The sequence below is a fragment of the Polypterus senegalus genome, chromosome 5 (assembly GCF_016835505.1).
Source record: "Polypterus senegalus isolate Bchr_013 chromosome 5, ASM1683550v1, whole genome shotgun sequence".
NCBI lineage: Eukaryota > Metazoa > Chordata > Cladistia > Polypteriformes > Polypteridae > Polypterus > Polypterus senegalus.
In genome coordinates, this window is record NC_053158.1 from 23,434,378 (window position 1) to 23,461,827 (window position 27,450).

Sequence of the window (27,450 nt, forward strand, 5' to 3'; positions counted from 1 at the left end):
GGATTAAATTACTGTATACTAACCCAGAAGCTTCAGTTTGCATCAATAACATTTGCTCAGACTACTTTAAACTAGAGCGTGGCACAAGACAAGGATGCCCTTTGTCACCACTGCTGTTTGCAATTGCCATTGAACCACTGGCAATACATTGTCGAAATACTGATCAGATAAAGGGGATTAGCAGAGAAGGACTGGAACAGAAAATCTCATTATATGCAGATGACATGGTACTGTATATATCGGACCCAGAAAATTCTGTGCCTGCAGTCTTAGCAGCACTCACAGAATTTCAAAAGCTCTCTGGTCTCAGAATTAATCTGAATAAAAGTGTACTCTTTCCGGTGAATTCAAGCATATAATATTAGATTAGACACCCTTCCTTTTATCATTGCAGAACAGTTTAAATACCTCGGGTAAACATCACAAGTAAACATAAAGCTCTTTATCAACAAAATTTCGTCTGTATGGAAAAAATTAAACAAGACTTGCATAGATGGTCAACCCTTCATCTCACACTAGCTGGAAGAATTAACACTGTTAAGATGAATATTCTTCCTAAGCTCCTTTTTATTTCAAAACATACCAATATACATTAATAAATCGTTCTTTAAGCAATTAGATTCAACAATAACCTCATTTATTTGGAATTCTAAACATCCACGCATCAAAAGAGCGACCCTACAAAGACAAAAGGCAGAAGGCGGCATGGCTCTACCTAACTTCCAGTTTTATTACTGGGCGGCAAATATACAGTCGATAAGAACCTGGACACAAATAGAAGAACATACACAGGCATGGACCGCAATAGAAGTAAAATCCTGCAGTACTTCTTTGTATTCCTTGCTTTGTGCTCCAATAAACACACGCTATCGGCAATACACTAATAACCCAATTGTGCTCCACTCACTTAGAATCTGGAACCAATGTAGAAAGCATTTTAAGACGGAGAAGCTTCTTTCTGTGGCACCCTGCAAAAGAACCACCTCTTTCAACCCTCACAAACATATGCAGTTTTTAATATCTGGAAAAATTTGGAATTAACTTGCTTAGAGACCTTTATATAGACAACGTCTTTGCATCCTATGAACAATTACGTTCCAAATTTAACATTCCAGCTACAAATTTCTTTCACTATCTTCAAATCAGGAACTTTGTTAAACAGAACCTTCCAGATTTTCCTCATCTTGCACCCTCATCCACGCTGGAAAAATTATTGCTCAATTTCAAGGAGTTAGACTCCATCTCTACAATATATAAAATCCTTTTACAATCCCTTCCTTTCAAAGATCCAAGAGGACACTGGGAAAATGACCTCTCAATTAATATATCAGAAAAGGAGTGGAAAGTAGCAATGCAGAGAATTCACTCAAGCTCCATATGCAAAGCATACAATTATACAACTCAAAATTATATATCGAGCACATCTGTCTCGACTAAAACTCTCAAAATGTTTCCGGGGCGTGATCCGGCCTGCGAGCGTTGCAACCAAGCCCCAGCCTCACTAGGTCACATGTTCTGGGCCTGCTCCAAATTAACATTATTCTGGACAAAAATTTTTAATTACCTCTCAGACAGTCTTGGACTCACAATCCCTCCTAACCCATTAACAGCTGTGTTTGGGGTTCTTCCAGAGGGTCTTAAAGTGGAGAAAGACAAACAAACTGTGATTGCATTCACTACACTGTTGGCACGCAGACTTATTCTGATAAACTGGAAGAACCCAAACTCTCCTCTTTAAGTCAGTGGGAAACTGATGTGTTATATTATTTAAAATTGGAAAAATCAAATACTCAGTTAGAGGATCTGTGCAGACTTTTTCAAAACATGGCAGGATCTAATCAGTAATATTTTGAAATGATTTTATAAAGCACAGAGAATTTGTTGATTTAGGTATTTTTAAAAGCCTTAAATTTTACACCGTTTGGCTTGCTCTCTCTCAAGGGTGGGGATCGATCTGTTCTTAGCATAATTCTTTTTTTTTTTTTTTGTAAAACTTGATTGCTATGTATTGATTGTAATAAAATTAATAAATAAATAAAAAAAAAAAAAAAAAAAAAGGAACCATTGACACCCCACGAGGTGAGATCTTGCGTGGAGCCCCAGAGCGAGGTCGATTGATGGTCATTTTGTGCTCCTTCCATTTTCGAACAATCGCACCAACAGTTGTCACCTTCTCTCCCAGCTTCTTGCTAATGGTTTTGTAGCCCATTCCAGCCTTGTGCAGGTCTACAATTTTGTCTCTGACATCCTTGGACAGCTCTTTGGTCTTTCCCATGTTGTAGAGTGTGGAGTCTGCTTGATTGATTGATTCTGTGGACAGGTGTCTTTTATACAGGTGACTAGTTAAGACAGGTGTCCTTAATGAGGGTGACTAATTGAGTAGAAGTGTCTAACCACTCTGTGGGAGCCAGAACTCTTAATGGTTGGTAGGGGTTCAAAAACTTATTTCCCTCAATGAAATGCAAATCAATTTCTATCTTTTATTTAAAGTTATTTTTTCGATTTTCCTTTTGATGTGCAATCTGCCACTGTTGAAATAAACCTACCATTGAAATGATACTGTTCTGAGACTTTTTTCATTTCTTTGTCATTGGACAAACTTACAAAATCAGTGAGGGGTCAAATAATTATTTCCTCCACTGTAAATGTGTGTGCACATTGTGTATGCGGTTGTGGTCACAATTGGAAATATATCAACTTTGAATCATCATAATACGTTAATAGTATGTTTAATGGTATATAAAAAAAAAATATGTCTGTGTAACTTAGGTGTTACCATTTCTGCGAAAAGAAACAGTGTGTTTCAGGGTATCTGAACCTTTATGTAGCAGGTTTGTAAGGTTAAATCCTTGTTTAATTACCGTTTGTCTGAAGGTAAGTGTTAATTTTCACAGATTCTGTGAATTGATTAAATATATTCAAATATTAAAAATAGGTTTATTGCTCATGCAAGGGCAAGTGAACCTTTTAAGTTCAAGTGTATTTCATATGTACATAGTACAGTGAAATTCTTCCTTGCATGTCTTATGATAGGGATAGTGATTTTAATACCAACTAAACACCCACACACAAAAATAAACCAAATAGCATACATAGAATGCAGTGTGTATATACAGTAGTAGAATGGGTACCTGGTGTGTTGCTGAATGAAATGAAGTGCAGGTGCACCCACTAAATAAATTCTCAAGGAAGAAAAATGTTGGCCCCAGAGTTTCATTAGCTGAACTTACTGTGGGGAACAACTTTGCCTACCTTGGCAAAGTCCAAAAATGCCTCCCTGGGACACTTACTTAATAAAGCACAGGTGCAGGCAGATTTTGAAATGAAACAATACATGTTGTCTTTCCGTGTACGAACGAAGAATCTGTGCTAAACCTTTTGAGATGGCTTCAACATTGTGCATTTGCATAAGGGACAAGCAAACCTATTCAGCTTTGTATATTGTAGAAGCGATCTAAAAGAACACGTACACTTACTGGTTATTATAACTGGCCTATTTAGTAACCTCATGATCTGTGGATAGAGACTGTCTATAATCCAATAATAGGTTGAACATCCTTTAATGGGTATGGCAGCAGCCAGACAGGCTTTTCCCATAGTTACTAATCGGTCTCTCTCATTTGCTTTGAGAAATTATTAACAGGACCTGAACTTCTTTTTTTTTTTTTTGACATGTAGATAATTTTTCTTCTATGTATGTATAGCTTGCAAAACAATTATAAAGCATAATATGAGGGACTTCCTGATTTATTCTACTGTATGTAGATACCAAACAATTTCTGTTTGCTAATTGAAAAATGAAATGCTACTTAAATAATTAGTAAGAGAATCAGAATCCAAACATGATTTTATCAGTGTCACATGAATGAATAAAGAGCAGCGTTATTCAGGATCATTTCATTTACAAACACCCTTGAGATGCTTTCATAATAACCTACTTTTCAAATTGGATTTGTCAACAAATAAAACAGGATGGGATACTTGCTATTAAGAGATGTTTGTATCTTTATCTGCAGGAAACATTAGCTAAACTAAATTGTCTCAGTGTGTGCTTGGTGTGTGTGTGTAGGTGTGTGTGCCCTGCAGTGGGCTGGCGCCCTGCCCAGGATTTGTTCCTGTCTTGTGCCCTGTGTTGGCAGGGTTTGGCTCCAGCAGACCCCTGTTACCCTGTGTTAGGATATAGTGGGTTGGATAAAGGATGGATGGAAAATTTCAAATATAACTTTCTTTTGATGTTTTAGTTTTCCAGAACTCTCGCACCTTTTTACTTCCATGTAAATAGAAGTTTGGTTATGGGGTCAAAAATTTACAATCAAGTTAAGTTCAGATACTAATTTTGTGATGTTTAAAAGGTCAAGTAAAGTTGATTTTAGCATGGTGTCTGCATGTGCATGTTTATGTGTCTGGAAGTTGTCGTTGTACATAGGTCATCTTGTTTGTGGTAGCCTATCCATTTCATCGAAGTTGCATCGTGTTTGCCTTATTACAGCTCCAGGCCTATTGATTTTGATCCTGTTTAGTCCAGTACTTATCTCCATATCCTTCAAAAAGAGTTTGCCTTATTCTACTGCTGTAGAATTTTTTTTTAATTTAACCATGAGTTTTTCAGTGTGCTCCATTTAGTCATTAGACCAGGGCTATCGATTTTCTGCAAGAGTAGTTTTTGAGATGCATCATTTATTTACATGTACATTCACAGAGTCACATGTACACAGATGCATGCACTCTACACTCAGACATTTTTAAATGAAGATAGCTGACAGCTTTTTTCCCTATTAGAGCAAATGCAAGATGAAGTAAATGAAATGAGCAAACAAACACAGAGATACCTAGATCTGTAAAGATCGACGTGTACAGAAACATTAAACCATCCCAGTAACAATCTATATAAGCAGCTTGTATACAGCATTTGATCCAGTGTGTATAGCTTAAAATGAAATATTATTTAAGTTGTTCACTTGATTCAGTTACTGTTCACTTTACTCTACATTTCTTTGTGAACATGATAAATATTATACAAGTTAAATCACTTCATTCTGTATTATTATACAGTACAATAAATGTTATTATTTTCCATTGAGTGATTTTTTGCAGTATCACTAAAGTGAGATTTAGACTGAAGTAATGTATGGACCATTGCATATCAATTTATTTTATTTTATTTTTTTAAATACCTACCTTCTTACCTGCCTATCTTTGTGCAATCAAATTTCTCACTTAAAGCTCTGTCAGTTATGTTATAATTGAATTAAAGTCAGTCAGGGTTCCTCACTTAAGTGATCAGTCTTTTAAGGTTTTTGCCTGTGGGCCGAATAAGGATTAGTTGCATAACAGCTCAGGACTTAACTGTGGTATTTTGCTTGTAATTGGTGCATCCCAGTCACTTGTGTACTTTTCAAATGTGTGTCATTTGTTACACTTCAGTTTTCATACTAATGGACATTTTGGCTTCTGAAAACCCTGCAAGAGTTTTTAGGCGTGAAGTGTCTTGTTTAGCTGCCCCACTTTCTCCAGTTCTGTACTGTCTTAAAATTTATAGATATTGTATAACTGGAATAGTCGGCCTTGTACTTCAAAGCGGTGTTATAAAGACAGCCATGTGAATGTGTGGACAATGTAGATGATGCTACATACAGAGCATTTTATTTTGGAGTGACCATACAGAACAGCTCATTTTGGCACTGTTGTTAACTATCCACAAGTGCATGATGTAAACTAGCCACTTTGTTTGAAACTTGCCAAAGCTGCAGCTTGGGAGTGTAGGAAAAGCTACTGTAATATCTAAAGCAGGTTGCTTAATGAGGGTTCTTGGACTACAAACTATGATAGTATCTGGTGCAGACAGTTAGGTTTATGATTTCTTTGTGAAAATGCTTACTGCATACTGTTTAACAATCTTGCACCCTCAGCAAATATTTGTAGACAAAATACAGGAATTGTTTTAGGCCTAAAAAAAGAATGTTGCAAAGCAATTTCATCACAGTCCCCTTGATACTACTTTTTCTTGGGGGAATTGACTCACTACTGGAAAATATCACTTTTATTAACTGAAAGATACTAGGTGGCAACATCTAAATCAGTATATAATAATGTTCGGGCTACAGAGTAATTAGGGTGATTTGTTTCTCTTCCCATGACCATTATTAAGCTACATAAGTTGCCTATATTGTATCCAGCTGATTCACCTTATTTTAAATACAGTATTGCATTTCATAGAGCACAGCATTACAGATAGTTGTATGGCTGCAATCCATAATCGTTCAAATACATATAGATGTAGCCCATAAGAAAAGCAGAGGCAACAAGTTTGTACTCTTCTTTGATCTCTGTCAGTGCAGCACATCTGTGCGTATGATCCCCTTTACAAAAAACGAAACATCAGTAGTCATTTGAAGGAAGTAAAATGGTATAAATATCTTGTTAGGTGTGAAAAACCTGTGCTTAACCGAAAACAAATTTTTTAACTGCATTACTTCGTTCTATGCTACATACTACAGATAAAATGTAAATTAACTATTTTTATTTTGCATTATTTTTGGAAATGAGTGTAAAATTGCACAGTACAGTTTCCATCAATACTGTATACCCTATTTAGAAACTAAAGTAAATACAGGCATAGCAGATTTAAGCTGCAAGGGGATATAAAGATGGCCTTTCAATTACACTTTACCATTAACGCTGGAAGGGCCTCAGTTATAACCCCAAGGATAGAGTTCCAGTTGTTGTGAACCACAGTGCTTCTAGAGAGTCAATTGAAAATTGCACAATGAGACTTTGTAAAAATTAAAAAGCTTGTGTTAAACAATACATTTGTCTGGTAGGTTGATTTAGGATAGGCAGTGATGCCAGGTAGAAATGTATGTTGTCTGCGTGCAGCAGAGTTTTCAGGATGATGAGTGACAAATGTAGTGTAGTCAGGCCAGTTGATGTGATATGATTATTTGCATTAAGTTCATATTGGTTAGATAATTTTGAAGCTTTTAATCCAGAACAATAGCTTTCACTCTGTTTTAGATTTTGTTTTAATTTGTGTCTCATAAAGTACAAATTCACTTCATTAACAGTATAATGTTGTTTAGAAATGTAGTGTTGTCCTGTTGCCATAATATATCAAAGTGTGACTCAGTTATTTCGTACTGTTAATGAAATTTGGATCTGTGGCAAAGCTAACAGCCATTTTTGCTGAGCTACGGTATATGGTTGTTATTTGCGTATATGATACTACTACTTGAAACTAGGACTTTTCAGCTGGTAAGCCTAAAAGTACTGACTTACATGAGGTAAATTCAACCAGTATTTGCAGTAATGCATTTTGTGAATAATAAGCAAAATTGTCTTGTACATATAGCCTGTATTTGTGGCATTTTTGTGGTATTTAGTAAACTGTAAACTCTGTTAACAAAATTAAAAAGTATAATCATCAGGCGTGCATAGTCTGTTAATATTCTTCTTACAGTTAACTGTGGTCATTTCACTTATTAGTGAATAGTTGTAGTGAAAATGTGTTGCTTGCATCCCTTATATGTAATACATCTGATATTTATATGTGTCATATAATGTTTATACTGCAGTTTTAGTTGAGTCACGTAAATTTTCTTCACTTTTGCTTTCTTGCAGCTGATATATGCAGAGTCTGCCGCTCTGAAGGCACGCCTGACAAGCCTCTCTATCATCCTTGTGTGTGTACTGGCAGTATTAAATTTATTCATCAGGAATGGTACGTTGATCCATTTTTTTGCTTCCTTGAACAGTGTCTTACTTACACCCCTTGCTTTCTTTGTGTCTTCATGTGCAACTTGTGCGACTGTTTGGCTGTTATTTAGATTTTAAACCAAAGTTTTCCTCACAATATTAGGGGTTTCCTCAGCATATGTAAATTACTGAAACTGACAGCGTCATAGTGAAATGGGTTTTGAGAATATTAGAATTGTTTTTTGGGAATATTTAGATCCACTTGAGTGTGTTTGCACTTTTGGCACTCGTAGTTTAAAGGAAAATTCATTTTTTTCCATAAATTTCCTTTCGGTTTTTCTGCATTAGAACCAATTATTTTATTACTTACTATTTAACCAAAATAACATAGTTAATCAAAGTAATTTGAGAACAGATAACACTCTAGCTGAACACTCATGTATGCATCACCCACAAGGAAGAACCATCCATGGGCAGTTTAGCAGTCCATTACAGAGCGTAATTACTCCCATTTATAGGCTCTATTTCTGACCCATTTTGGAATTGTAAGTTGACTTTCCACACATGTATTTTGGTTCTGGGAGCAAACCTTGAGAAAACAGGAGGAATATCTTGAGAAAAAAGTAACCCTTGTAATATTTAGTAATGCATTATTTTGCACCACCTTTAGCTGTTTTAGTTTAGATATCTGTTGTAAAGAAACTTTTAAAAGATTTTAAACATTTTTTGACTATGATATTAACAATTTTAAATTATAATTATAAATTACCAGTAACGGCATACTGCACAATAACATGCAGTGAATACACTTGAGTTATAGTTTTCATACTCTTTCTCTGTACGGATAGTAGGCGTCACATAGTATATGTGTACCAAGTTTCAAGTCAATAGTTCAAATGGTTTGCGAGCTACAGATGATTTAAAGTCCTGGACAGACAAACACACAGCCACGATAGCGTATTATATAAGAAGAACAGTAACGGCACACTGCACGATAGCTTGCAGTGAATACACTGGACTTGAGCATTCTTAGTTTTCATCCTCTTTCTCTGTACGTTTAGCATTTGTTTGCTCAGAGGTTGATGCGCTTACTGCTTCCTGAGCAACTCTTCTTTACTCCACCCTAGTGGCCCGCTTCTTTGTTTCTTTCGTCTGCATCTTTTCGCGTTAATTAAAACTGATTAAGTCAGTTTTTGTGTTGCAGTTACTTTGTACATTTTCCTTAATTTTTTTACATAAGCTGGCACTTAAATCATCTTTGAGGCAGATTGAAGACTTAAGATATGAAGAGGTAGGGGAAGTAACGGCGAAGGTGATAGGGATGAGAATGGCACCTATATGCAAGCGCCACACAGCCGCCCTATTGCCTAGAGTTGATTCTACAATAGAATAAAATAAAAATAAAAAGAGGAATAACCTTGGAGGTCAATCATCACCCCGAAAGTGTACCAAATTTCAGATCAATAGGTCAGACGATTTGCAAGCTACAGGTGATTTCAAATCCTGGACAAACAAACACACAGCCACGATAGCATATTATATAAGAAGATAAGTCTTGCATATTTTACTTTTTTTTTTATAAGATTATACTATATTATGTGCAAATTATTAATAGCTGCAGTAATGGATATATTAATTATTACCCTGTAATCAAATAGTTTTTGTGTTTTTATCAAACATTGAAAGTTGTCTGGGTTCTAAGGTAGTCTCCAAACTTTGACACTGCTACTGTTGTGCTTGATGGTTGATTTTTTTTTTTTTTTTTTTGGAGTGTAGAGTTTGAGTTTTACCAGACAAAAGTCCTTTAGATGTATCTGTCATTGTACTATTGCTGTTATAAGATCATCTCTATATATATATATATATATATATATATATATATATATATATATATATATATATATATATATAATATATATATATATATATATATATATATATATATATATATATATATATATATATATATATATATATATATTTTTTTATATATATTATTTTTAATTTTTTTTTTTTTCCAAACTTGGCATGTATGAAAGAAGTTATTAGAGACCTTTGTCTCCATGGTCAGACAGTACTATGTCCATGTGGGGACTGGATTTGTGATCCTTACCAGGTATTATGGGCATCATTTATAAAGTTAAGTTTTGTAGAGTTCCTCAGCACTGTGTTTGATTAAGGTCATAATGTCAGCGGAAACTGTAGTAAAATCCTTGATTTGTAGATGCCAGATTTTTCACATGGGTGTGTTGAAATCATTTTACTCACCAATGAAATACTAACAGGTTTAAACTTGGGTGTTTATGTTGACTGTGTCACTCATCTCTAAAATATAATTCAGTTAAATGTAAGAATAATATAAACATTTCAAAACAAAAAGTGTTTTTCACATTGAAAATCTTCCTGCATGACTGCAATTTTTTATTTAGTTCCAACTTTTGAATAATTTCATTATGTCTTTGGAGATTTTCTTTCTGTTCTTTGAAAAAAAAAATTAAACTGTAGTGAATGCAATCAGCAGATTGAGATTTCTGGGAAGAATCCAATTTCTATAAATCGAGATCTTGAAAGTAGAGAACTTCAGCAGAAAAAAATATTTGGCTATTTACTCCCAATATGCTTCATAACAATATTCTTAAGATTCCAGGGTGTTGTTTTCTGCATGCTATTTTAATTTGTTGTTACTTGTAAAATAAATTTTTATCACTGTGTTATTATTGTTTTATTAAATTTTCATTCTTTAAGCTAATCATATTGACTTAAATGTATTCTGATTGATTTTGTCATATCTCAGATGTGATTTAGAATGTATGTTGTGTGTATTGATTGATTATTCTCCAGTCAAGGATGTAAGTTCACCTAATGCTTATTATTTAAGAGAAAAGATTCTGTAAACAACATAACGATCTGCCCTAGACATGATAGGAAATGACCAGTGCCATTTCTTGAAATAGGTGCTTGGCCCTTAAATATCTCACTATTTGTCAACAGCTCACAACCTTTTATTCGCTGGGGTACCATAGATATAAAATTGAAGTAGAAGCTTTATTATTTCATCATTGACATTCTGTAGAAATTTGACACTGTGAAAGGAAACAATAAATAGGTTATTAATTATATTAGTTAACATGATATGGGTGTTTTGTGAATTATTACCCTGCTGATTGATACAGAAGTCCTATACAGGTGAACTGAAACTTCATTCTCCTTGTATTAATGAAATACAGTTACTCTGTTTCAGATTAATTTTCTGATTGTTGAAGAAATATATTCCATCACTTTTGTAATTTATGTAACCGTAGGCAGGATACAGTAAAATGAAAATTACAGTAATAATTATTTGTCACTGTTACTTTAACCTTTTTTTTTGGTGTAGTGTATAATGTAGCTGTTTTACAGTTCTACAGTCTCAGTCCAGTCAATGTCTGTGTGGCATCTGTATGTATATCACACATTTTTGTAGATTACCACTAAGACTATCAGTTTCTTCTCACATTCCAAAGGCATGATTTGGGAATATCCATAAGGTAATAGAGGAGGTTAGGAGCATGCACTGATACAGTGCATTGCTGCACCCACTACATAGTTGAGATTCAAATGTTTCATATTAAAATATGTATTTTTTCAGATATTTTCAAATATGCTGTAGACAGAAAATTCTACAGAAACAAATGCAGCTCCATGAGTGGAAAGGAAACAGTTTATTTTTACAATACAGTTTTAGCATTTTTCCAGTCTTTGGCACTCATTTTAAACAGAAGGTGTTCAGCACATTTTGTCACACAAATCCAAAACAGATTCATGGTAATTGACCATTGGGTAAGAATTGTACTCTATCACTTCTGTTTTGGGTTTTGTTTATTTTTTTTTTTAAATTAACCTTTTATGTTTTTGTGACCAAATTATTTATTGATAACCTTTTTTTTTATTAATAAGTATTATTCCTCCTAGAGTTTCATTGCTCTTTGGGCCAGATTTCCATGTTATCAAAGTGAATAACCTTGAATGTTAAGGATAGAGGCTAACAAAGTGCAAAAAAAATTATGTGAAGTGCTTTGCATGCTGTTGCTTGAAGGTTTGTAGATCTCTAACTAACTAGATGTTAGTTACTTAAGAATATATGTTTTTACTGAGAATCTTAAAACTGTTCAGGCTTTCTACCACTCCACTGCGCTGGTCAATCTACTGCTGTATTAACACTATAAAGTGTCAGTCAGCTCTGCCTTTGTTGATCTAAAGCATCTTGTGGTTTAATATTTTTTTTTTGTCCTGCTTTGTAGTCTTTACTGCTTATCACTCTAATGTGTTTAATGCATATTAAGTTTTTTTTAATTCATCAGTAAATCATGTAATCATTACATCATTACAATACATTTAATACATTTGTGAACCGTGAAAAGACTTATAGTGCCTCAGTATATATAAAAGAACGAATGGCATAAATATTACACCTGCTAGCCCAAGACATAGCTGTATAGCATAAATAACCAGTCCCATGCAATTTTATCATTGTTAGGTGCGTTCGAATGTAATTCACAAAGCATTTATTGCAATAGCTATGTTTGCCTTTCCGCATAAAAACAACTTGGTTCCCCAATGGATCAATTTTGTTGAAATGTGGCATGTTTATTCTTCAAAGTTTGTCGAGGCAGTTTAATTTTTGTTGATATATCTTGAATGGATCACACTATACAAATTTTAAAAATCTCTCATTGGAAACAATTGGTGAATTTGCAACGTTCTCTAAGAATTTGCTTACTATTTCAGTTTTTCCTTACTAGGGGATACACCAGGTTTTATATTTTATATATCTTCTCTTTTTTCCCATCTCTGATAAATGCTACGGATGACAAACATATCCCTATTACAGTGGCTATGGCACTAGTCATAAGCACTGCATGCTTTGCAGATTCACTGTGAGCAACAAACATAAATGTTAATAACGTGCTTTTGTATACAATACAATACAGTTTATTTTTGTATAGCCCAAAATCACACAGGAAGTGCCGCAATGGGCTTTAACAGACCCTGCCTCTTGACAGCCCCCCAGCCTTGACTTTCTAAGAAGACAAAGCAAAACTCCCAAAAAAACCTTGTAGGGAAAAATGGAAGAAACCTTGGGAATGGAAGTTCAAAGAGAGACCCCTTTTCCAGGTAGGTTGGGTGTGCAGTGGGTGTCAAAAGAAGGGGGTTAATACAATACGATACACAGAACAGAACAAATCCTCAATACAGCATTAAAATAAACATTTTAGAAGTACAGAGAAGAATTTAACAGTAGAGGATATTACATAATAAGATTTGGATATTTTTAGAGTCCTGGAGACCTCATCCATCAAGCTGCCTCCCCCATTTGGCCATTCCACGGCTGAAACAGTGTTGGGCCAGCCAATCCGATGAAAAGACCCCTCTTTCCCATGATTCCTGTGATCCTCCATCAGGGATGACTTCACCATAGGTTGGCAAAACAACTTGGCAGGTGGGCCATTGCACCAAGTGCCACATTTGAGTACCGAGAACAGAAACAGAATAGGTGAGGGTTAGTATTCAATTATAGCTATCATGTTACTTATGTTTTAGTGCTAATGACTAACAACAGAAATGCAGTCTGTACAGCTAATCAGCAGCTCTAGTCAGAATATGCTAAACTGAAGTAGCGAGTCTTCAGCCGGTATTTAAAGGCTGAGACCGAAGGGGCATCTCTCTTGTATGCTAAATTGTGAAGTACAAACATACATATAGTGGCACTTAAAACTTTAATCTACATCTCTCTCTCTCTCTTATTTTTATATTTATATATATATATATATATATATATATATATATATATATATATTTATATATATATATATATATATATATAAAAATATGCTTTTCACGACAGAACTACTTAACTGATTTAGATCGGGTTTTTTTCTATAATTTGCTTGAACATTCCAGTTGATTTTGCGACTTCTGTCATCGTGCTAAGAACCATAGTTCACTTGCTGGAGCGATATATTCGTGCTAATCCGAGGCAGAGGCATCAGGAGTAGGGAGCTGGGTGGGGCCCTCCTCACTGTTTTGTTTCCCTACTATGTGGGCGGAGCCACAGAGGACGGCTAGTTCAAATATATATCTGTTTTTAATGTTAGTATTCACCCTCGGTTTGTGTAACTTATTATTTCAGCCCAAATAAAATCTATTGAGTGAAAACCATGAATATTCCATTTCTGGAAGTGATGTGCAAATATACAGTGGTGAGCTGAAAGATTATGCAATATTTAATAGCAGTAAAGAGAGATTTGGAGGAAAAGTTGTCTACCACCTTAACATCTTCTAACTCTGACTTTACAAGATCTTTCACTTCTGTAGATTGGTTTAAGCAGATAGAAGAAGCACATTAGTGTCATCAATCCTGCAGTATTGTTGTGATGTTGAGTCTTCCACAGTGGCAAAATAGTGTGAGGTCCTCAAAAGAAGCTGTTTAAGCAGGGAAAGATCTTCACTATTTTGCCCCGAAAAGCCTCACCTTAACCAACCAGACTCCAAATATTATCTACTGAGTTCAGCCGCAGCAAGCTCACAAATGGGGAACTAGTAAATTAACAAAAAATGTGTCAAAATATGTCAGCAGCCCCACAAAAGGGAGGATAAACATAACCTCCAAATTGTGCAACAAAAGGGCAAGCAGGGATATGTATAAATCAAAATTATTAAAAAAAAAACAAACTCCATAGCAAACGAATGATCGGCTCCTGGGTCTTCAAAACTTGATCATTTTATCAGAATTAGGGCTCAGGAACAGTGATGTTAAGGTGGCTTTGCCTCCTTGGGCCTCACCCACAAAGAACAAGGAACAGAAGAACGTTTAAAGAAAAAGTGCATAATTATATAATTTCAAGATAAGCCAATAAAAATAAAAAAGTAATGAAAAATAATAACTGAAGTTAACAAAATACATACTTTCAAGCTGATAAGTAACATATACTTTGTGCTTAAATTTTATTATGTTAAATTATTGAAATGTTTTATTTTCCACCATGCTGAGAACATTTTTCCTGGCTGAACAATTCAGTTAAATATATTATAAAAAGAACTTAAAATTCTTTAAGACGAAGAGTTACTCACTAAATCCTTAGGTATTCTACATGTTTTTTATCTAGAATGGAAAATATTTTTCAAGCAGAAGTTGGCAAGTGCAGTAAATAAAACTTTTAAAAATCTTTCCTGCAAGAACTGGTACCTGCATGTTTCTTGTACAGTATGCTCAGCTTAATATTTGCATTTTTGTTTTTTTTGTTTTGAGAACTCAATTATCTTTTCAAATGTTTTGTTATGTATCGGAGGTATTCACTTCTTTATCTTTATTGTCTATTTGCTTCTTTATCTTATTGTACAATTCTTTGATGGCAGAACAGTAGTCGGTTTTCAGCAGTTAAACATAAACGTTAGACACTTTTAGTGTACTGATTAATGGGTCAGTCTTCATTTGTGATATATTATTGGCATTGTGCTTTCAACTGCCTTATTTGCTAATGTTATAATAAAATGAAAGTGACCCAGATGTGTGTGCGTGTTTTATAATCATTACGTGAAAGGTAAAATATGCATCCTCTTTAATAAAACCCTTGTGTGCGTCCAGTGTCCGTGTGTGTGTCTTCTGGTGAAGTGCGCATGCGTGGGCCGCGCCTCAAATTGTACCGTGCCCCGCCCATGCACTCGGCACGTGGACGCACACACACTGGAAGCTGGGCGCGCAGTGAATGGCCTAGCCGCCGCGCACGATGAGCAAATAAAGCACACACACTGGAAGCTGGGCACACAGTGAACAGCCGCGCATGATAAGATATAAAGGACACCATTGCTGGGGAGAGTGCTGATTGGGTAGTCGCGGCAGCGCACATAAAATCCGTTGTTGGGGAGACACCACACAAAATAATCAGTTGCACGCCCCACAGATTAAAATAATTGCTGGGAAACTGCACAGTACTTGCTGGGGAGACGCCACAGGCACGATTATAAGCAGCACGCCACACATTACATCAGTTGCTGGGGACACTCTACTGATTACCCACTGTTGTGACAGAAAATTAAAGTCATATTACGGACATCAAAGCCAGTATTACTGTCAGAGAAAATTACAGGCATTTTATGGAAATACAAACCAGTATTATTGCGAGAGAAAATTAAAGACATATTAAAGGATGCATATTACAGCCACATACAAGCCAGTATTACTGTAGGAGAAAATATTACGGACGTATCTACTAACAACATGCCACCCAAAAAAAGGCCACGTCAAGTTGGACAAAAGACACAGAAATTCAAATCCTATATAAGCAACATCTCCTGGAAGAACGGTCAGCTCAACAAGTAAACATCGACAAAAGAAAGGCTGAAAGACAAAGAAAAATACGAGCAAATAGATCGATTGAAGAAAAAGAAAATGACTGTCAGAAAAACGCTAAAAGAGAAAGACTCAGAAGAGCAAACCTTAGAAAAGGTTGCCATTTACTTGCCAGAACCAGTATTTAGCCACTGTCAGTTATATGTTGCATTATCAAGAGTTAGAAGTTTTCCAGATGTTGTTGTCAAGGTTGTAGAGATTCCTGAACAAGGCAAACTGTTGCCAAACTCGGACAGAATATTTACAAGAAATGTTGTCTATAATGAAATTGTACAGAAAAATTTCATGAGGTAAAAAAATTGAAAATTTTACCTAAATATCTTCAGATATTGTGTCTTACAGATTGTTACAAAGTTTTACACTAAGGCAATATTAATTATACTTACTTTATTGTCATGTACGTTTCTATTTTATTTTTATTATTATTATTTTACTTTAGGCTTCTTGAAAAAATATTTTTGACAAAAAAAAAATTAAGACAAGAAACAGAATGAGGTCAAGGTCCTTGCCATTTAATATAGACTGTTCCTACTAATGTTTATGCACTACTGTTCTAGCGCCCGTTATTGTAACAGGCTTAATGTCTAGTTGTTTTATAATTGCTGAAATGCAATGGATTTTCTGCATCATCTAGGTTTGCTCTGCGTCTGACTTGCATATATATTTGAAAGAACCTTGATTTCAGTAGTCAAAATGAAACAAGAATAGGAAAAAGATGCACTGTTTATATTCAATTAATGCTATTGTTACTGCCTTTAAATACTTAAAGCACAGTTGCTGCTAACATGTTCACCTTCTACCCTCATCTGTAATTTATAGAGGTTGTTACAGAAGCCTGCTTAATTATGCAGTTTTACAACTAAGGCACATGTTAAAGTAGAGGTTCTCTTTAATCCTGACACCTAAATATAATTGAACCAGAACTCTCATTATTAGTGATTACTGGGTATGAATAATATAAGAAATAGATATGTACATGATATGATTGTGATTTTTTTTTTCTTTTGTTCGTCAAGGGTTCCAGGAGATAGTTTAAAAAAGGAGAAGTGACAATTCTTGAGGAATATCCGGGCATATTCAGGGAGGAAAATAACCATGTATTCATTAAATATATCATTTTGAGCAACTCTGAAATAAAAATTAATAGTCCTTGCCATATGGAGATGTTTGTTACAGCAAAATATTTGATAGCTAATCAGCAAATCAAATCTGAGGTGGCTAGAAAGAGTCCTGTAGTGCCCCTCCTCTAAATTCTTTTTTTTGTGTTATTATTCTGAAATAACATGCACTTTTAAAGGACTGAAATTCAATGACACTACAAGCATTTAACATAACATAAAGATATCTGCTAACCTATAATTTTGGATGCAGAAATGGGAGGCATTTTGGGCCACTTGGTATGATGGAACTACAGAAAAAAAGCTGCCAAAAAGTTTTGTGTAATTTACTATGTTTATTGCATTACTTTTTTCTAGATAAAGTTTCAAGTTGTTGTCATTGAACTTTATATTTAAACATTTACAAACTGGAACTTGTTCAGAGTATCTTTTTGTTTGATTTTTATATGTCCAGAACAGTATCCTTAAAATTCCTATTTGGCAAATTTAAAAGCATTTATTTTGTAGCTTTTATTAATAGAAATTGTCAGTTTCACAAACCATTCTTGCATGTGTGTGATTAAAAGCACAATTTATTTTTCCAAGTTGTAGTCATTGCAATCAACCAATCATTCAGTCAGCAAATAATGTTCCTAAAAAGTGACTTGGAAAATACTTTTTTTCTTTTTCAGTTTGGTTCAATGGCTGAAACATAGCCGGAAGGAATATTGTGAATTATGCAAGCACAGATTTGCTTTCACACCAAGTAAGTAAAAAGGTTACATTTTCATGTTTTTTTTCTTAATATTTATCTTAATATAGGTGGTGTATTTCTAGACATAATTCAGTTCAGTTTACTTTTGTATAGTCTCAAATCAAAGCATTGTAACAAATTCACAGGAAAATGCAGTTACAGCTTGATAGATTATTAATTACATGATGCATGCACAAAAAAATGCAGATGTATTTAAACATTCAGTAAAACAAAGCACTTCCAAACATATTGTCATAAATGGAACTTAACAATATATGTCCATTAATGTTATTGTTCAATTGACAATGAGAGAGAGAGTAAAAAAAAGTTCCAGTCAGCAGCATCCTTGGAGAAAACAAACCTCTGGTTAAGTCAGTTATAATATAGAAGTCAAAGTCGGTTTACAGTCACAGTCCTGGAGATCTAGGCCACCGCGCCCACCACCTTATCTTTGGGGCATTCTACTGTATAAGTCTGTGCTAAGCCATCTGATATGATTACAAAATCTTTTCATACAAATCTCCGGTTTCTTTTGGGCAGCATATTTTCCATGACAGTTACTGACTAGTTAACAATATTGACTTAGTTACCGTGTAAGCATTTTCCTTACTAGAAGCTGTAAAGTTTAATGTTGCCATTATTTTTTTCTTCTTTCTTAATACTTTTCATTTCTATTTAATTATCAGTATAGTAAAACCTTGATCTTGTGATGGATAACAGAACAGCTACTTTAAAAGTAGATTAGTTTAACAAATATTCGTATTTATTTACAAAAAAAGTTAATAAAACACAGTATTAACAAAATAATATTAAGAAAATTAATTTGTATAATATGGTAATGACCAGCATAATAAGCAAATATAACTCAGAGCTACTGGAGTTTTCCATGTTTTATTTGGGAGTCTTCTTTCCGTAACAAATGGTGCCCTATCTTATATACTGTTATCTGGGTTACAGAGCACAATAAAAAAAGCTTTCCCTACCAATAATTATCTCCTGCCACTCGCATTTTGTCTTTTTCTATACTGCAAAGACTCCTGCTTATTGTCTCCTGACTCCTTACTAAAAACTTCCTTCTGCCTCACCTTCCTTTATCTCCTAACTTCTCCTGTCACTCATCTCCTAAGAGGTGTGCCTGCCCCTCACAGAACAGAAGCCTTTCATCCAGTCATCACTTAAACCATTCATTCCACTCTTACTGCTCCTTCACAGCGCATCACAAGCTGTCTGCACGTCACAATATATTAACAAAACATAACAGTATTTAAAAGGAAAACTGAAATGCAGAAAAACATTAATACAGAATAACATTACTGTCAGTGGTTTCCATTTTCGACAAGTTTTTCAATTTTGTCGGCATCATGCATTATATCGTTTTCTGTTCTTCCTATTCTGTAAATATTTGAAGCGTTTTTGCCGTTTCATAAACATTTAATTTCAACTTTTTGTGACAATTCCAACACCACACACAAATGTTTATCAGCCATAACAAAGTACTATAGTAGTTTAACTATAACAAAAGAGAAAAGCTACGAAAAGCTATTAAAGCTGAAGGTATGTAACTGACACTGTGATTTCGAAATGTGGCATGACACGTGGTGATGGGGAGGAACACTCTGTGCTAGCAAAAGGGAGAGTTGTTCCAATGTGCACAGCTTGCAGCGTATCATGCAGAAGTAATAATAGGTAGATGCTGGAGTACACAATGTTTTTCCTCCCCTGATGGCTAATGGAGACAGACGGTTAATTGAGTGACAGATAATCCAGGTTTTTCTGTATTTTGTTTTTTGGGGTACAGCACAAGCATTTGACCTGAAGTAGGTGCTGATTTAACCTGTTAAAATTTAGAAGAGCCAAAAGCACTTAGTTCCAAAATAAATAGATCACCATTTGACATACAATATCTGGACACATGTTCAACAGTACGTGTACATATGACTGTGCTTACATTAATTTTACATTTTACTGTACATACTTGAGAAACTGGGTATAGAACAATATTCCAATTAGCAAAGTGGGTCAACGGGCAGAAATTGTCTGTTTTTTTTCTTTCTTTTTCCTTCAGCCAGTGGCTAGTGAAGCTTCTTGGCTATATTTTTTCATGTTATCTGAAGTTTTAAGTAGAGTTGAAAGCCAGTATGGTTTGGCAGTGATTAACACTGCTGTTTCATAAGACATGTGTTTAGTCAGTACCTCAATCATGGAGTTTGCACATTTTTCGTTTGTCCTTGTGGGCTTCCTCCGAAGTTCCAACAATGTGTTTTATGCTAATAGGTTTATATACATTTTTCTGTTATTAAGTATGTGCTAATGTTCCCTCCCATGGATTTGTGTTTCATCGAGGGTATTTCTAGCTTAAGGCTTGTTTCTATTAAGATAAACTTCTACTCTTTAGTTCCTTTAATTTTTCTTTTTTTCCAGTGATGATAGAAAGGTCAGATTGGATAAAATGCATGCTTTACTTTATTCGCCTACTTGAAAAATTCATTGTTTTTGGTTAGTTTATGCTTATCGCAAGTTTACCTATATGATATTTTCAGCCTGCTGGAACAATAATATGCTTTTAAAACACAGAAAATGGAAATATAAAATCTGCACTAGTCAATACAGATAAAGAGTAATTTAAGTAAATATAAATATGCTTTTATCTTTTTATAGTTTGAGGCAGTAAAACACAAATGACTGACCTTCTTTAGCATGCTGAACATGTGAAATACAGATTAGTTTGTTCCACTTTTGTTTTTGCTTTTTTATTTTTATTTTAAGAACTGGTTTATTTCCAGCTGTTAGTTTAGTTATATGGTAAAATTTATTATTTTTATTTCATAATTACTACAGCTTGGAGTCATAGAAATAAAATGTTAACTTCCAAATTTGCCGATCTTGCATGTTGTTAAGTTTGAATTTAATAATTCATCAAGTGTTCTACAAAATGAAAGACTGACTTGCTATAAAAGAACTTTTCACTGCCCACACTATTGTATCACATGGTAAATTACAGCTGTATCCTTGGGATTTCTCCACTTTAGTCATTTATCTCTTTTTTTGTTCAAGATTCTGCTGAAAACCGAATATGTTCTAGTTTGGTATTGCCTTAATATTATTTCCATTAACAATTTTTATTGTAGGTTGGTTACATTTTTTCCTCATAGTTGTTTCATTCATAGAGATTTTTTTTTTTGTTTTGCAATTCTCTTAAGAATGGCATTAACGTCTAAAAATGTAACCAATATGCTCAGAATGGGCCACATCCTCAGTGATTCTGCTTCATGACTATAATTTAAAAATGTAGCTGGATACACAGTATTAGTTTAAAAAACATTTCATTATTCTTTGTATTTTTTCCTAAGTTTACGACACACCCATGAATTCATCCAACAAGATTAATATGTTCATTGGTCAGTGTGGCCACGGTTGTTAGATGATTTCCACAGTCCTCTGCATATTTATTCTATTAGTTTTAAACATATTTGTGAAACTTTCTTTTATGAGTATATTTTATTCTATATTTTATATAGATAGATACTTTATTGATGTTTGCAGCCCAAATTGGTTTCCTCCATTTGTTGCAGTCTTCGACACCCTTTTGGGCAAGACCCATTCCTTTTCATACAACACCACCTCCAATCATGTCATTTTCGTCATCCCTCTAGGCCTCATCCTGTCCACCCCAATTTTGGGGCACCAATTCACCCAGCTATCTTTTGCCTTCCTGTCTACATGGCCAAACTATCAGTCTGTCACACTTTAGCACAATACCTGTTACCTCTACACATTTTTGTCTTTTTTTTTTTTTTTGCTTTGCTTCATGTTCTTTCTTCAGTGGAGATATCTCTCTCCCATAAGTCAAACTGCTGCCCACGCAACTTTGATAAACTTCTCCCATCAGTGCCAGAGAAACTCCTTTAGAAGTCAAAATGTGTGACATTTCCCAGAAATGTAACTGGTGTGTCTTCAATGTCACTTGTGTCATGCACTAGGTGAAAAGGACAGAAAAACTCAAACTTTAAAATGGTATGGTATCTGAATTTAAAAAGTCAGAATACCCAAAAACACGCGTATAAAAACATTAATATAAACCAAACATCAAGTTACCTTAATAGGTGAGTATATTTTGGTATTGGTCTAAGTTTGCAGGTCTATTAATGGATTTGTCCTCCACCAAGTGTTGCCAGGATAGGCTTTCAACCTTCCATGTCCCTGATTTAAATTGTGCAGGTTTGAGAATGTATATATATTTATTCAGTATGTCATGACTATAATGTTTTATTTACATATTAAAAACATCTAAGTAAATTAAAAGAAAAATTCTTTTCATTTTGAAAACATGATCATTTTTGTAACTCTAGAAATAAATGAATGTGCAATTACCATAGTACATTTCATTTAGTATCCTGGCTCAGTTTGTTGTGCAGTATTCTAATTTCTGATTATTGTATGATGGCTTCTAATTAATTTTTTTCCTTTTTTGTGCTAGTTTACTCTCCAGATATGCCTTCACGGCTGCCTATCCAGGACATTTTTGCTGGACTGGTAACAAGTATTGGAACAGCAATACGATACTGGTTTCATTATACACTTGTGGCCTTTGCTTGGTTGGGTGTTGTACCACTCACAGCATGTAAGTAACAGAAAACTGAAACTGATTTTTGTACTGTCTGTTCCTAGATGCATGTAGGTATGTTTATTGAGTAATCTATAGAATGATTGTTGAAAAGAAATAGTGTATTTTATGTATTTTGCTGGTTGTATTGCTTAGGCAATGCCAGATTTTTATCTTATTTTTGCAATAAATGCTCAAAGTTTAATTTCTGATTTGCTTCTAAAAATTTGCTGACTACATTTATCGGCTGCTGCATTGGAACAGTAAAGTCAAACATGCTAGTATCCACACTGCTTTAAGTATATTTAATTCTTTTTTTGGATATCCGTAAACAGAAATTCACACATAAAAGCCCCAAAAATGTGCAGTCTCAATAGTATGTTAATATAATAATCTGTAGAATATTATGCTGGTTTGATTTGCTGTTTAATCATGTATAGAGAAATAGTACAGTTTCCTTATTTATAGTATTTGCCTCTCACAGAGCATGAATTCCAGCAATATCTGTCATTCCTGTTAAATCCAGGCTTTTATCTCAATGCTGCCAAAACAGGGTCTATTCCCCATGTGACCCAGAAATGGATTAATTTGATTTGGGAAGGTTATATTATAGTGAGGGCGGCACGGTGGCGCAGTGGTAACCCTACTGCCTTGCAGGTGGGAGACTCAGGTTCGCTTCCTGGGTCTTCCGGTGTGGAGTTTGCATGTTCTTCCCATGTCTGCGTGGGTTTCCTCCCACAGTCCAAAGACATGCAAGTTAGGGGCACTGGTGATCCTAAATTGTCCCTAGTGTGTGTGTGTGTACCCTGTGCCCAGGGTTTGTTCCTGCCTTGTGCCCTTTGTTGACTGGGATTGGCTACAGCAGACCTCCATGTCCCAGTGTTAGGATATAGCGGGGTGAATAATGACTGACTACCCGACATTATAGTCATCTTGTGCAGTATGCAATCCTAATGAGTTGGGTCTAAGACTAGGGTATTTAATAGCTTAACATCAAAAAAACTGACAGTATTAGTGCAGTGTTGTCTAGGTGCTTGGGGTGTGTAAGGTGCTTATTTAATTTAAGCAAATGGTTTAAATTCATTTTTTTAAATGCATTCTAATTTTTTTTTATTTACACAGCTTGTGTAAATTTTGGTTCAAATAACAAACAGTAGATTGTAACACATGTAGAAATAAAGCATACTTTTCCATTTAAACTAAAGTTTTGTTTTTTTTTATTTGAACAGCGGAAATCTGTAATTAAACAAACACAAATGAATACATGTCTAAAGGTTGAAATTGCCTTTAAAAATAATCATAATGAAAATGCCAAGATATACATATATATAAAAAAAATATTTTTTAAGGCATATGATGTAGGTTCCATTCTAGGACATCCAGCATATTTACTTTATCAAGCCTTAATTCAGATGTCTCTTTAGTGGCCATGTTCCCCTTTGCAATTGAACAAGCCTTAAAAATATAGTGGTGGTGGGGCAGAGATACAAATGTTTTACTAGTTTTGAGCTTGGAAAGTTTATTTTTGCTTGCCATCCACCAATGAAGGGCATTCTCTGTTGTACCAAGTACCACCATTTCTAAATACTTCACAAGTTTGTTGCCAAAGCACCTCCATTTATGAATACTTCACAAATTTGTTGTCCATATATACACTTAATGGCAGTGCAGTCCAAGTCCTTTTTATGCTGTTGTCATTTTTGTTTAATTCAAAGTCTTCAGTGTTAGCTGTTTTATCACCCTTACCAAAGATCACCTACCAGACTTTACCTGTTGTGATGATCTGTGTCCTACGTAAAATAAATAAATAACTTTTAAGTGTGCAGAGGTTTGGCAGGTAGCTTGCAGTGCCTTCACTTTTCTTCTTCTAGTTAGTTGTATCTTATTGTACATATAGGATCAGTTGTAGTGTAGCTGAGATATCACCATATTAGCTGTGGATCAAGACCAGACTACACAGGATGGTACTAATAGGAGATGATCTTCTGGTCCAATTGCTGTTGCAGTCATCAACAGAACAAGACCAATATCAAGTTTAACTGATCCACAGCTTATCTTGTTTTTGTTGCGTGTTTCTCCTTAGTTTGTCCAGGTGGCTGTCTGGTTGCCCTTTAAGAACAGTGTGCCAGTAATTTAACATCTTATGCACTCTCAGTTAACAGCATTCAGGGATTGAGCACAGAAAAAAAGTATATCCTAATGTAAACGTATTAAAAAATAGTAAAAAGGTAATTGTTAAGCTACATTAGATCGAAAGGAGTGTCCTAGTTATTGTAAATGTTATTTGCTTTGAGTGAATGAAAAGACCCTGAATTCGGTCTCTATGTGGAAAGTAATGACGAGAGGTAAGCATTAGTAAAACTATATCTGAAATATAATTGTCTCTGTTACTCCTGGGTAGATTTACAATCAGGATGTGCTGGGTACATGCCCTGGTGCCACATCCTGGGGTCTTGGCATATACAAGGTAAAATTAATGCCATTATTTTTATATTTTAGCAGTACCCTGGTTTCTAGCACACTACATATACAGTGCATCGGGAAAGTATTCACAGTGCATCACTTTTTCCACATTTTGTTATGTCACAGCCTTATTCCAAAATGGATTAAATTAATTTTTTTCCTCAGAATTCTACACACAACACCCCATAATGACAACGTGAAAAAAGTTTACTTGAGGTTTTTGCAAATATATTAAAAATAAACTGAGAAATCACATGTACATAAGTATTCACAGACTTTGCTCAATACTTTGTAGATGCACCTTTGGCAGCAATTACAGTCTCTAGTCTTTTTGAATATGATGCCACAAGCTTGGCACACTTATCCTTGGCCAGTTTCGCCCATTCCTCTTTGCAGCACCTCTCAAGCTCCATCAGGTTGGATGGGAAGTGTCGGTGCACAGCCATTTTATGATCTCTCCAGAGATGTTTCAAGTCTGGGCTCTGGCTGGGCCACTCAAGGACATTCAAAGAGTTGTCCTGAACCCACTCCTTTGATATCTTGGCTGTGTGCTAAGGGTCGTTGCCCTGCCGAAAGATGAACCGTTGCCCCAGTCTGAGGTCGAGAGCGCTCTGGAGCAGATTTTCATCCAGGATGTCTCTGTACATTGCTGCAGTCATCTTTCCCTTTATCTTGACTAGTCTCCCAGTTCCTGCCGCTGGAAAACATCCCCACAGCATGATGCTGCCACCACCATGCTTCACTGTAGGGATGGTATTGGCCTGGTGATGAGCGGTGCCTGGTTTCCTCCAAACGTGACGCCTGGCATTCACACCAAAGAGTTGGGACCTTATATAGACAGGTGTGTGCCTTTCCAAATCATGTCCAATCAACTTAATTTACCACAGGTGGATTCCAATTAAGCTGCAGAAACATCTCAAGGATGATCGGGGAAACAGGATGCACCGGAGCTCAATTTTGACCTTCATGGCAAAGGCTGTGAATACTTATGTGTCTTATTCTGGTCCTGCTGTAACTCATTTCCCAGTTACATAGATACAGAGGAGCAGAGATGTGTCATTCATTATGCACCCAGTTTTTCCATATAACTAAGTTGATCCAGCAGTCACCACAGGGTATAAAATACCCAGTCAGAGACAGGACAATGTTTGTCTCCTTGCAGCTCAAACTTCACAGTAGATCCCAAGGTCTAATATAATAAACTTTGTGAGAGATCTCATATGAGATCTAGAGGACACCCGCAAAGATATCTCCATAGCACTCCGAAAAAAATACAGCTTTAAAAGAAACTGAAAGCATCTTTCAATGCGCACTTTCTGAACTGGTGGCCAAGTGATTTATGAGTTAGGGACACTGACACTGTGTTTTTTACTGAAAATGAATAGTTAAATGTATGGTGATCCATATTTTCAGATTTCTTATATTGAACACTATATACAGTATATTTCCATGCATCACTCATTTTTTTTCTGTGGCATCAAGTTAAATATATTTGATTTAGTGTTACACTACACTCAAGTCCAAATATAAATGTAAAATATGGTTTCCGTATTTTGTTAATGGCATATTCATGCCTTTTCTTGTCCATGACAGTCTGTCTGATGCATATGGAATTCATTTTACAACATTAACCACTGTACTAAGTCTGTTAAACCTGCTTAGTCTTGTCATGGTAGATGCGTACTAAGACCAGATCAGCACGGGATCATTCCCAACTCATAGCCACTGCTACCTGACCCATGATGTTTCTTTCACTTTCAAATATTAAAGTACAGAAACCTTGAGGCATTACTGTGTTGTTATTTCAAAATAATGTCTATGATTATCTAAAGTAACCATAAGCCTGTAAGCTCAGATAAATGATTGAACTCAGTTTTTTTTCTACTCATCACTTGTGTTTTTTGTTTTTTTTAGGTCGAATCTACAAGTGTCTTTTTACTGGCTCTGTGAGCTCATTACTGACGCTGCCATTAGATATGTTGTCAACGTAAGTTTTCACAGCTTTATTAATAAGAAATCATTATAGGCATTATTGTTTACATTTGTTTTCAGTTGGTAAAAGTACTAAGAAGTTTTTCTTATCTTCTATTGCTTGAGATCATTTAATGTATTATGTAGATTTATGTTTATACTCAGTGCCAGCAGTAGTAGAGAAAATGCAGAAAGCAACAATTGGCATAGCATGAGGACATAGTGGGCTAGTTTAAGTTCTTAAAGACAGACCTCAGTATGTACGTCTCAGGAACTGCAGGTCAGACATTCTGGTCAGCAACACAGGGGTGCCGCAGGGGACTGTACTTTCTCCGGTCCTGTTCTGGCTATATACATCGGGCTTCCAATACAACTCGGAGTCCTGCCACGTGCAAACGTTCGCTGATGACACTGCTATCGTGGGCTGCATCAGGAGTGGGCAGGAGGAGGAGTATAGAAACCTCATCAGGGACTTTGTTAA

At 35.2% G+C, this 27,450-nt stretch overlaps 1 protein-coding gene across 1 annotated transcript in view; it reads left to right on the forward strand.

Moving 5' to 3' along the window:
- Positions 1 to 27,450, forward strand: part of march6 (membrane-associated ring finger (C3HC4) 6) — an 80,449-nt gene that overhangs the window by 9,097 nt on the left and 43,902 nt on the right. The window contains exons 2-5 of the mRNA XM_039754379.1: positions 7,618 to 7,717; positions 17,871 to 17,944; positions 22,410 to 22,553; positions 26,913 to 26,985. Coding sequence (XP_039610313.1) covers positions 7,618 to 7,717; positions 17,871 to 17,944; positions 22,410 to 22,553; positions 26,913 to 26,985 — 391 coding nt within the window. The remainder of the gene's footprint in view (positions 1 to 7,617; positions 7,718 to 17,870; positions 17,945 to 22,409; positions 22,554 to 26,912; positions 26,986 to 27,450) is intronic.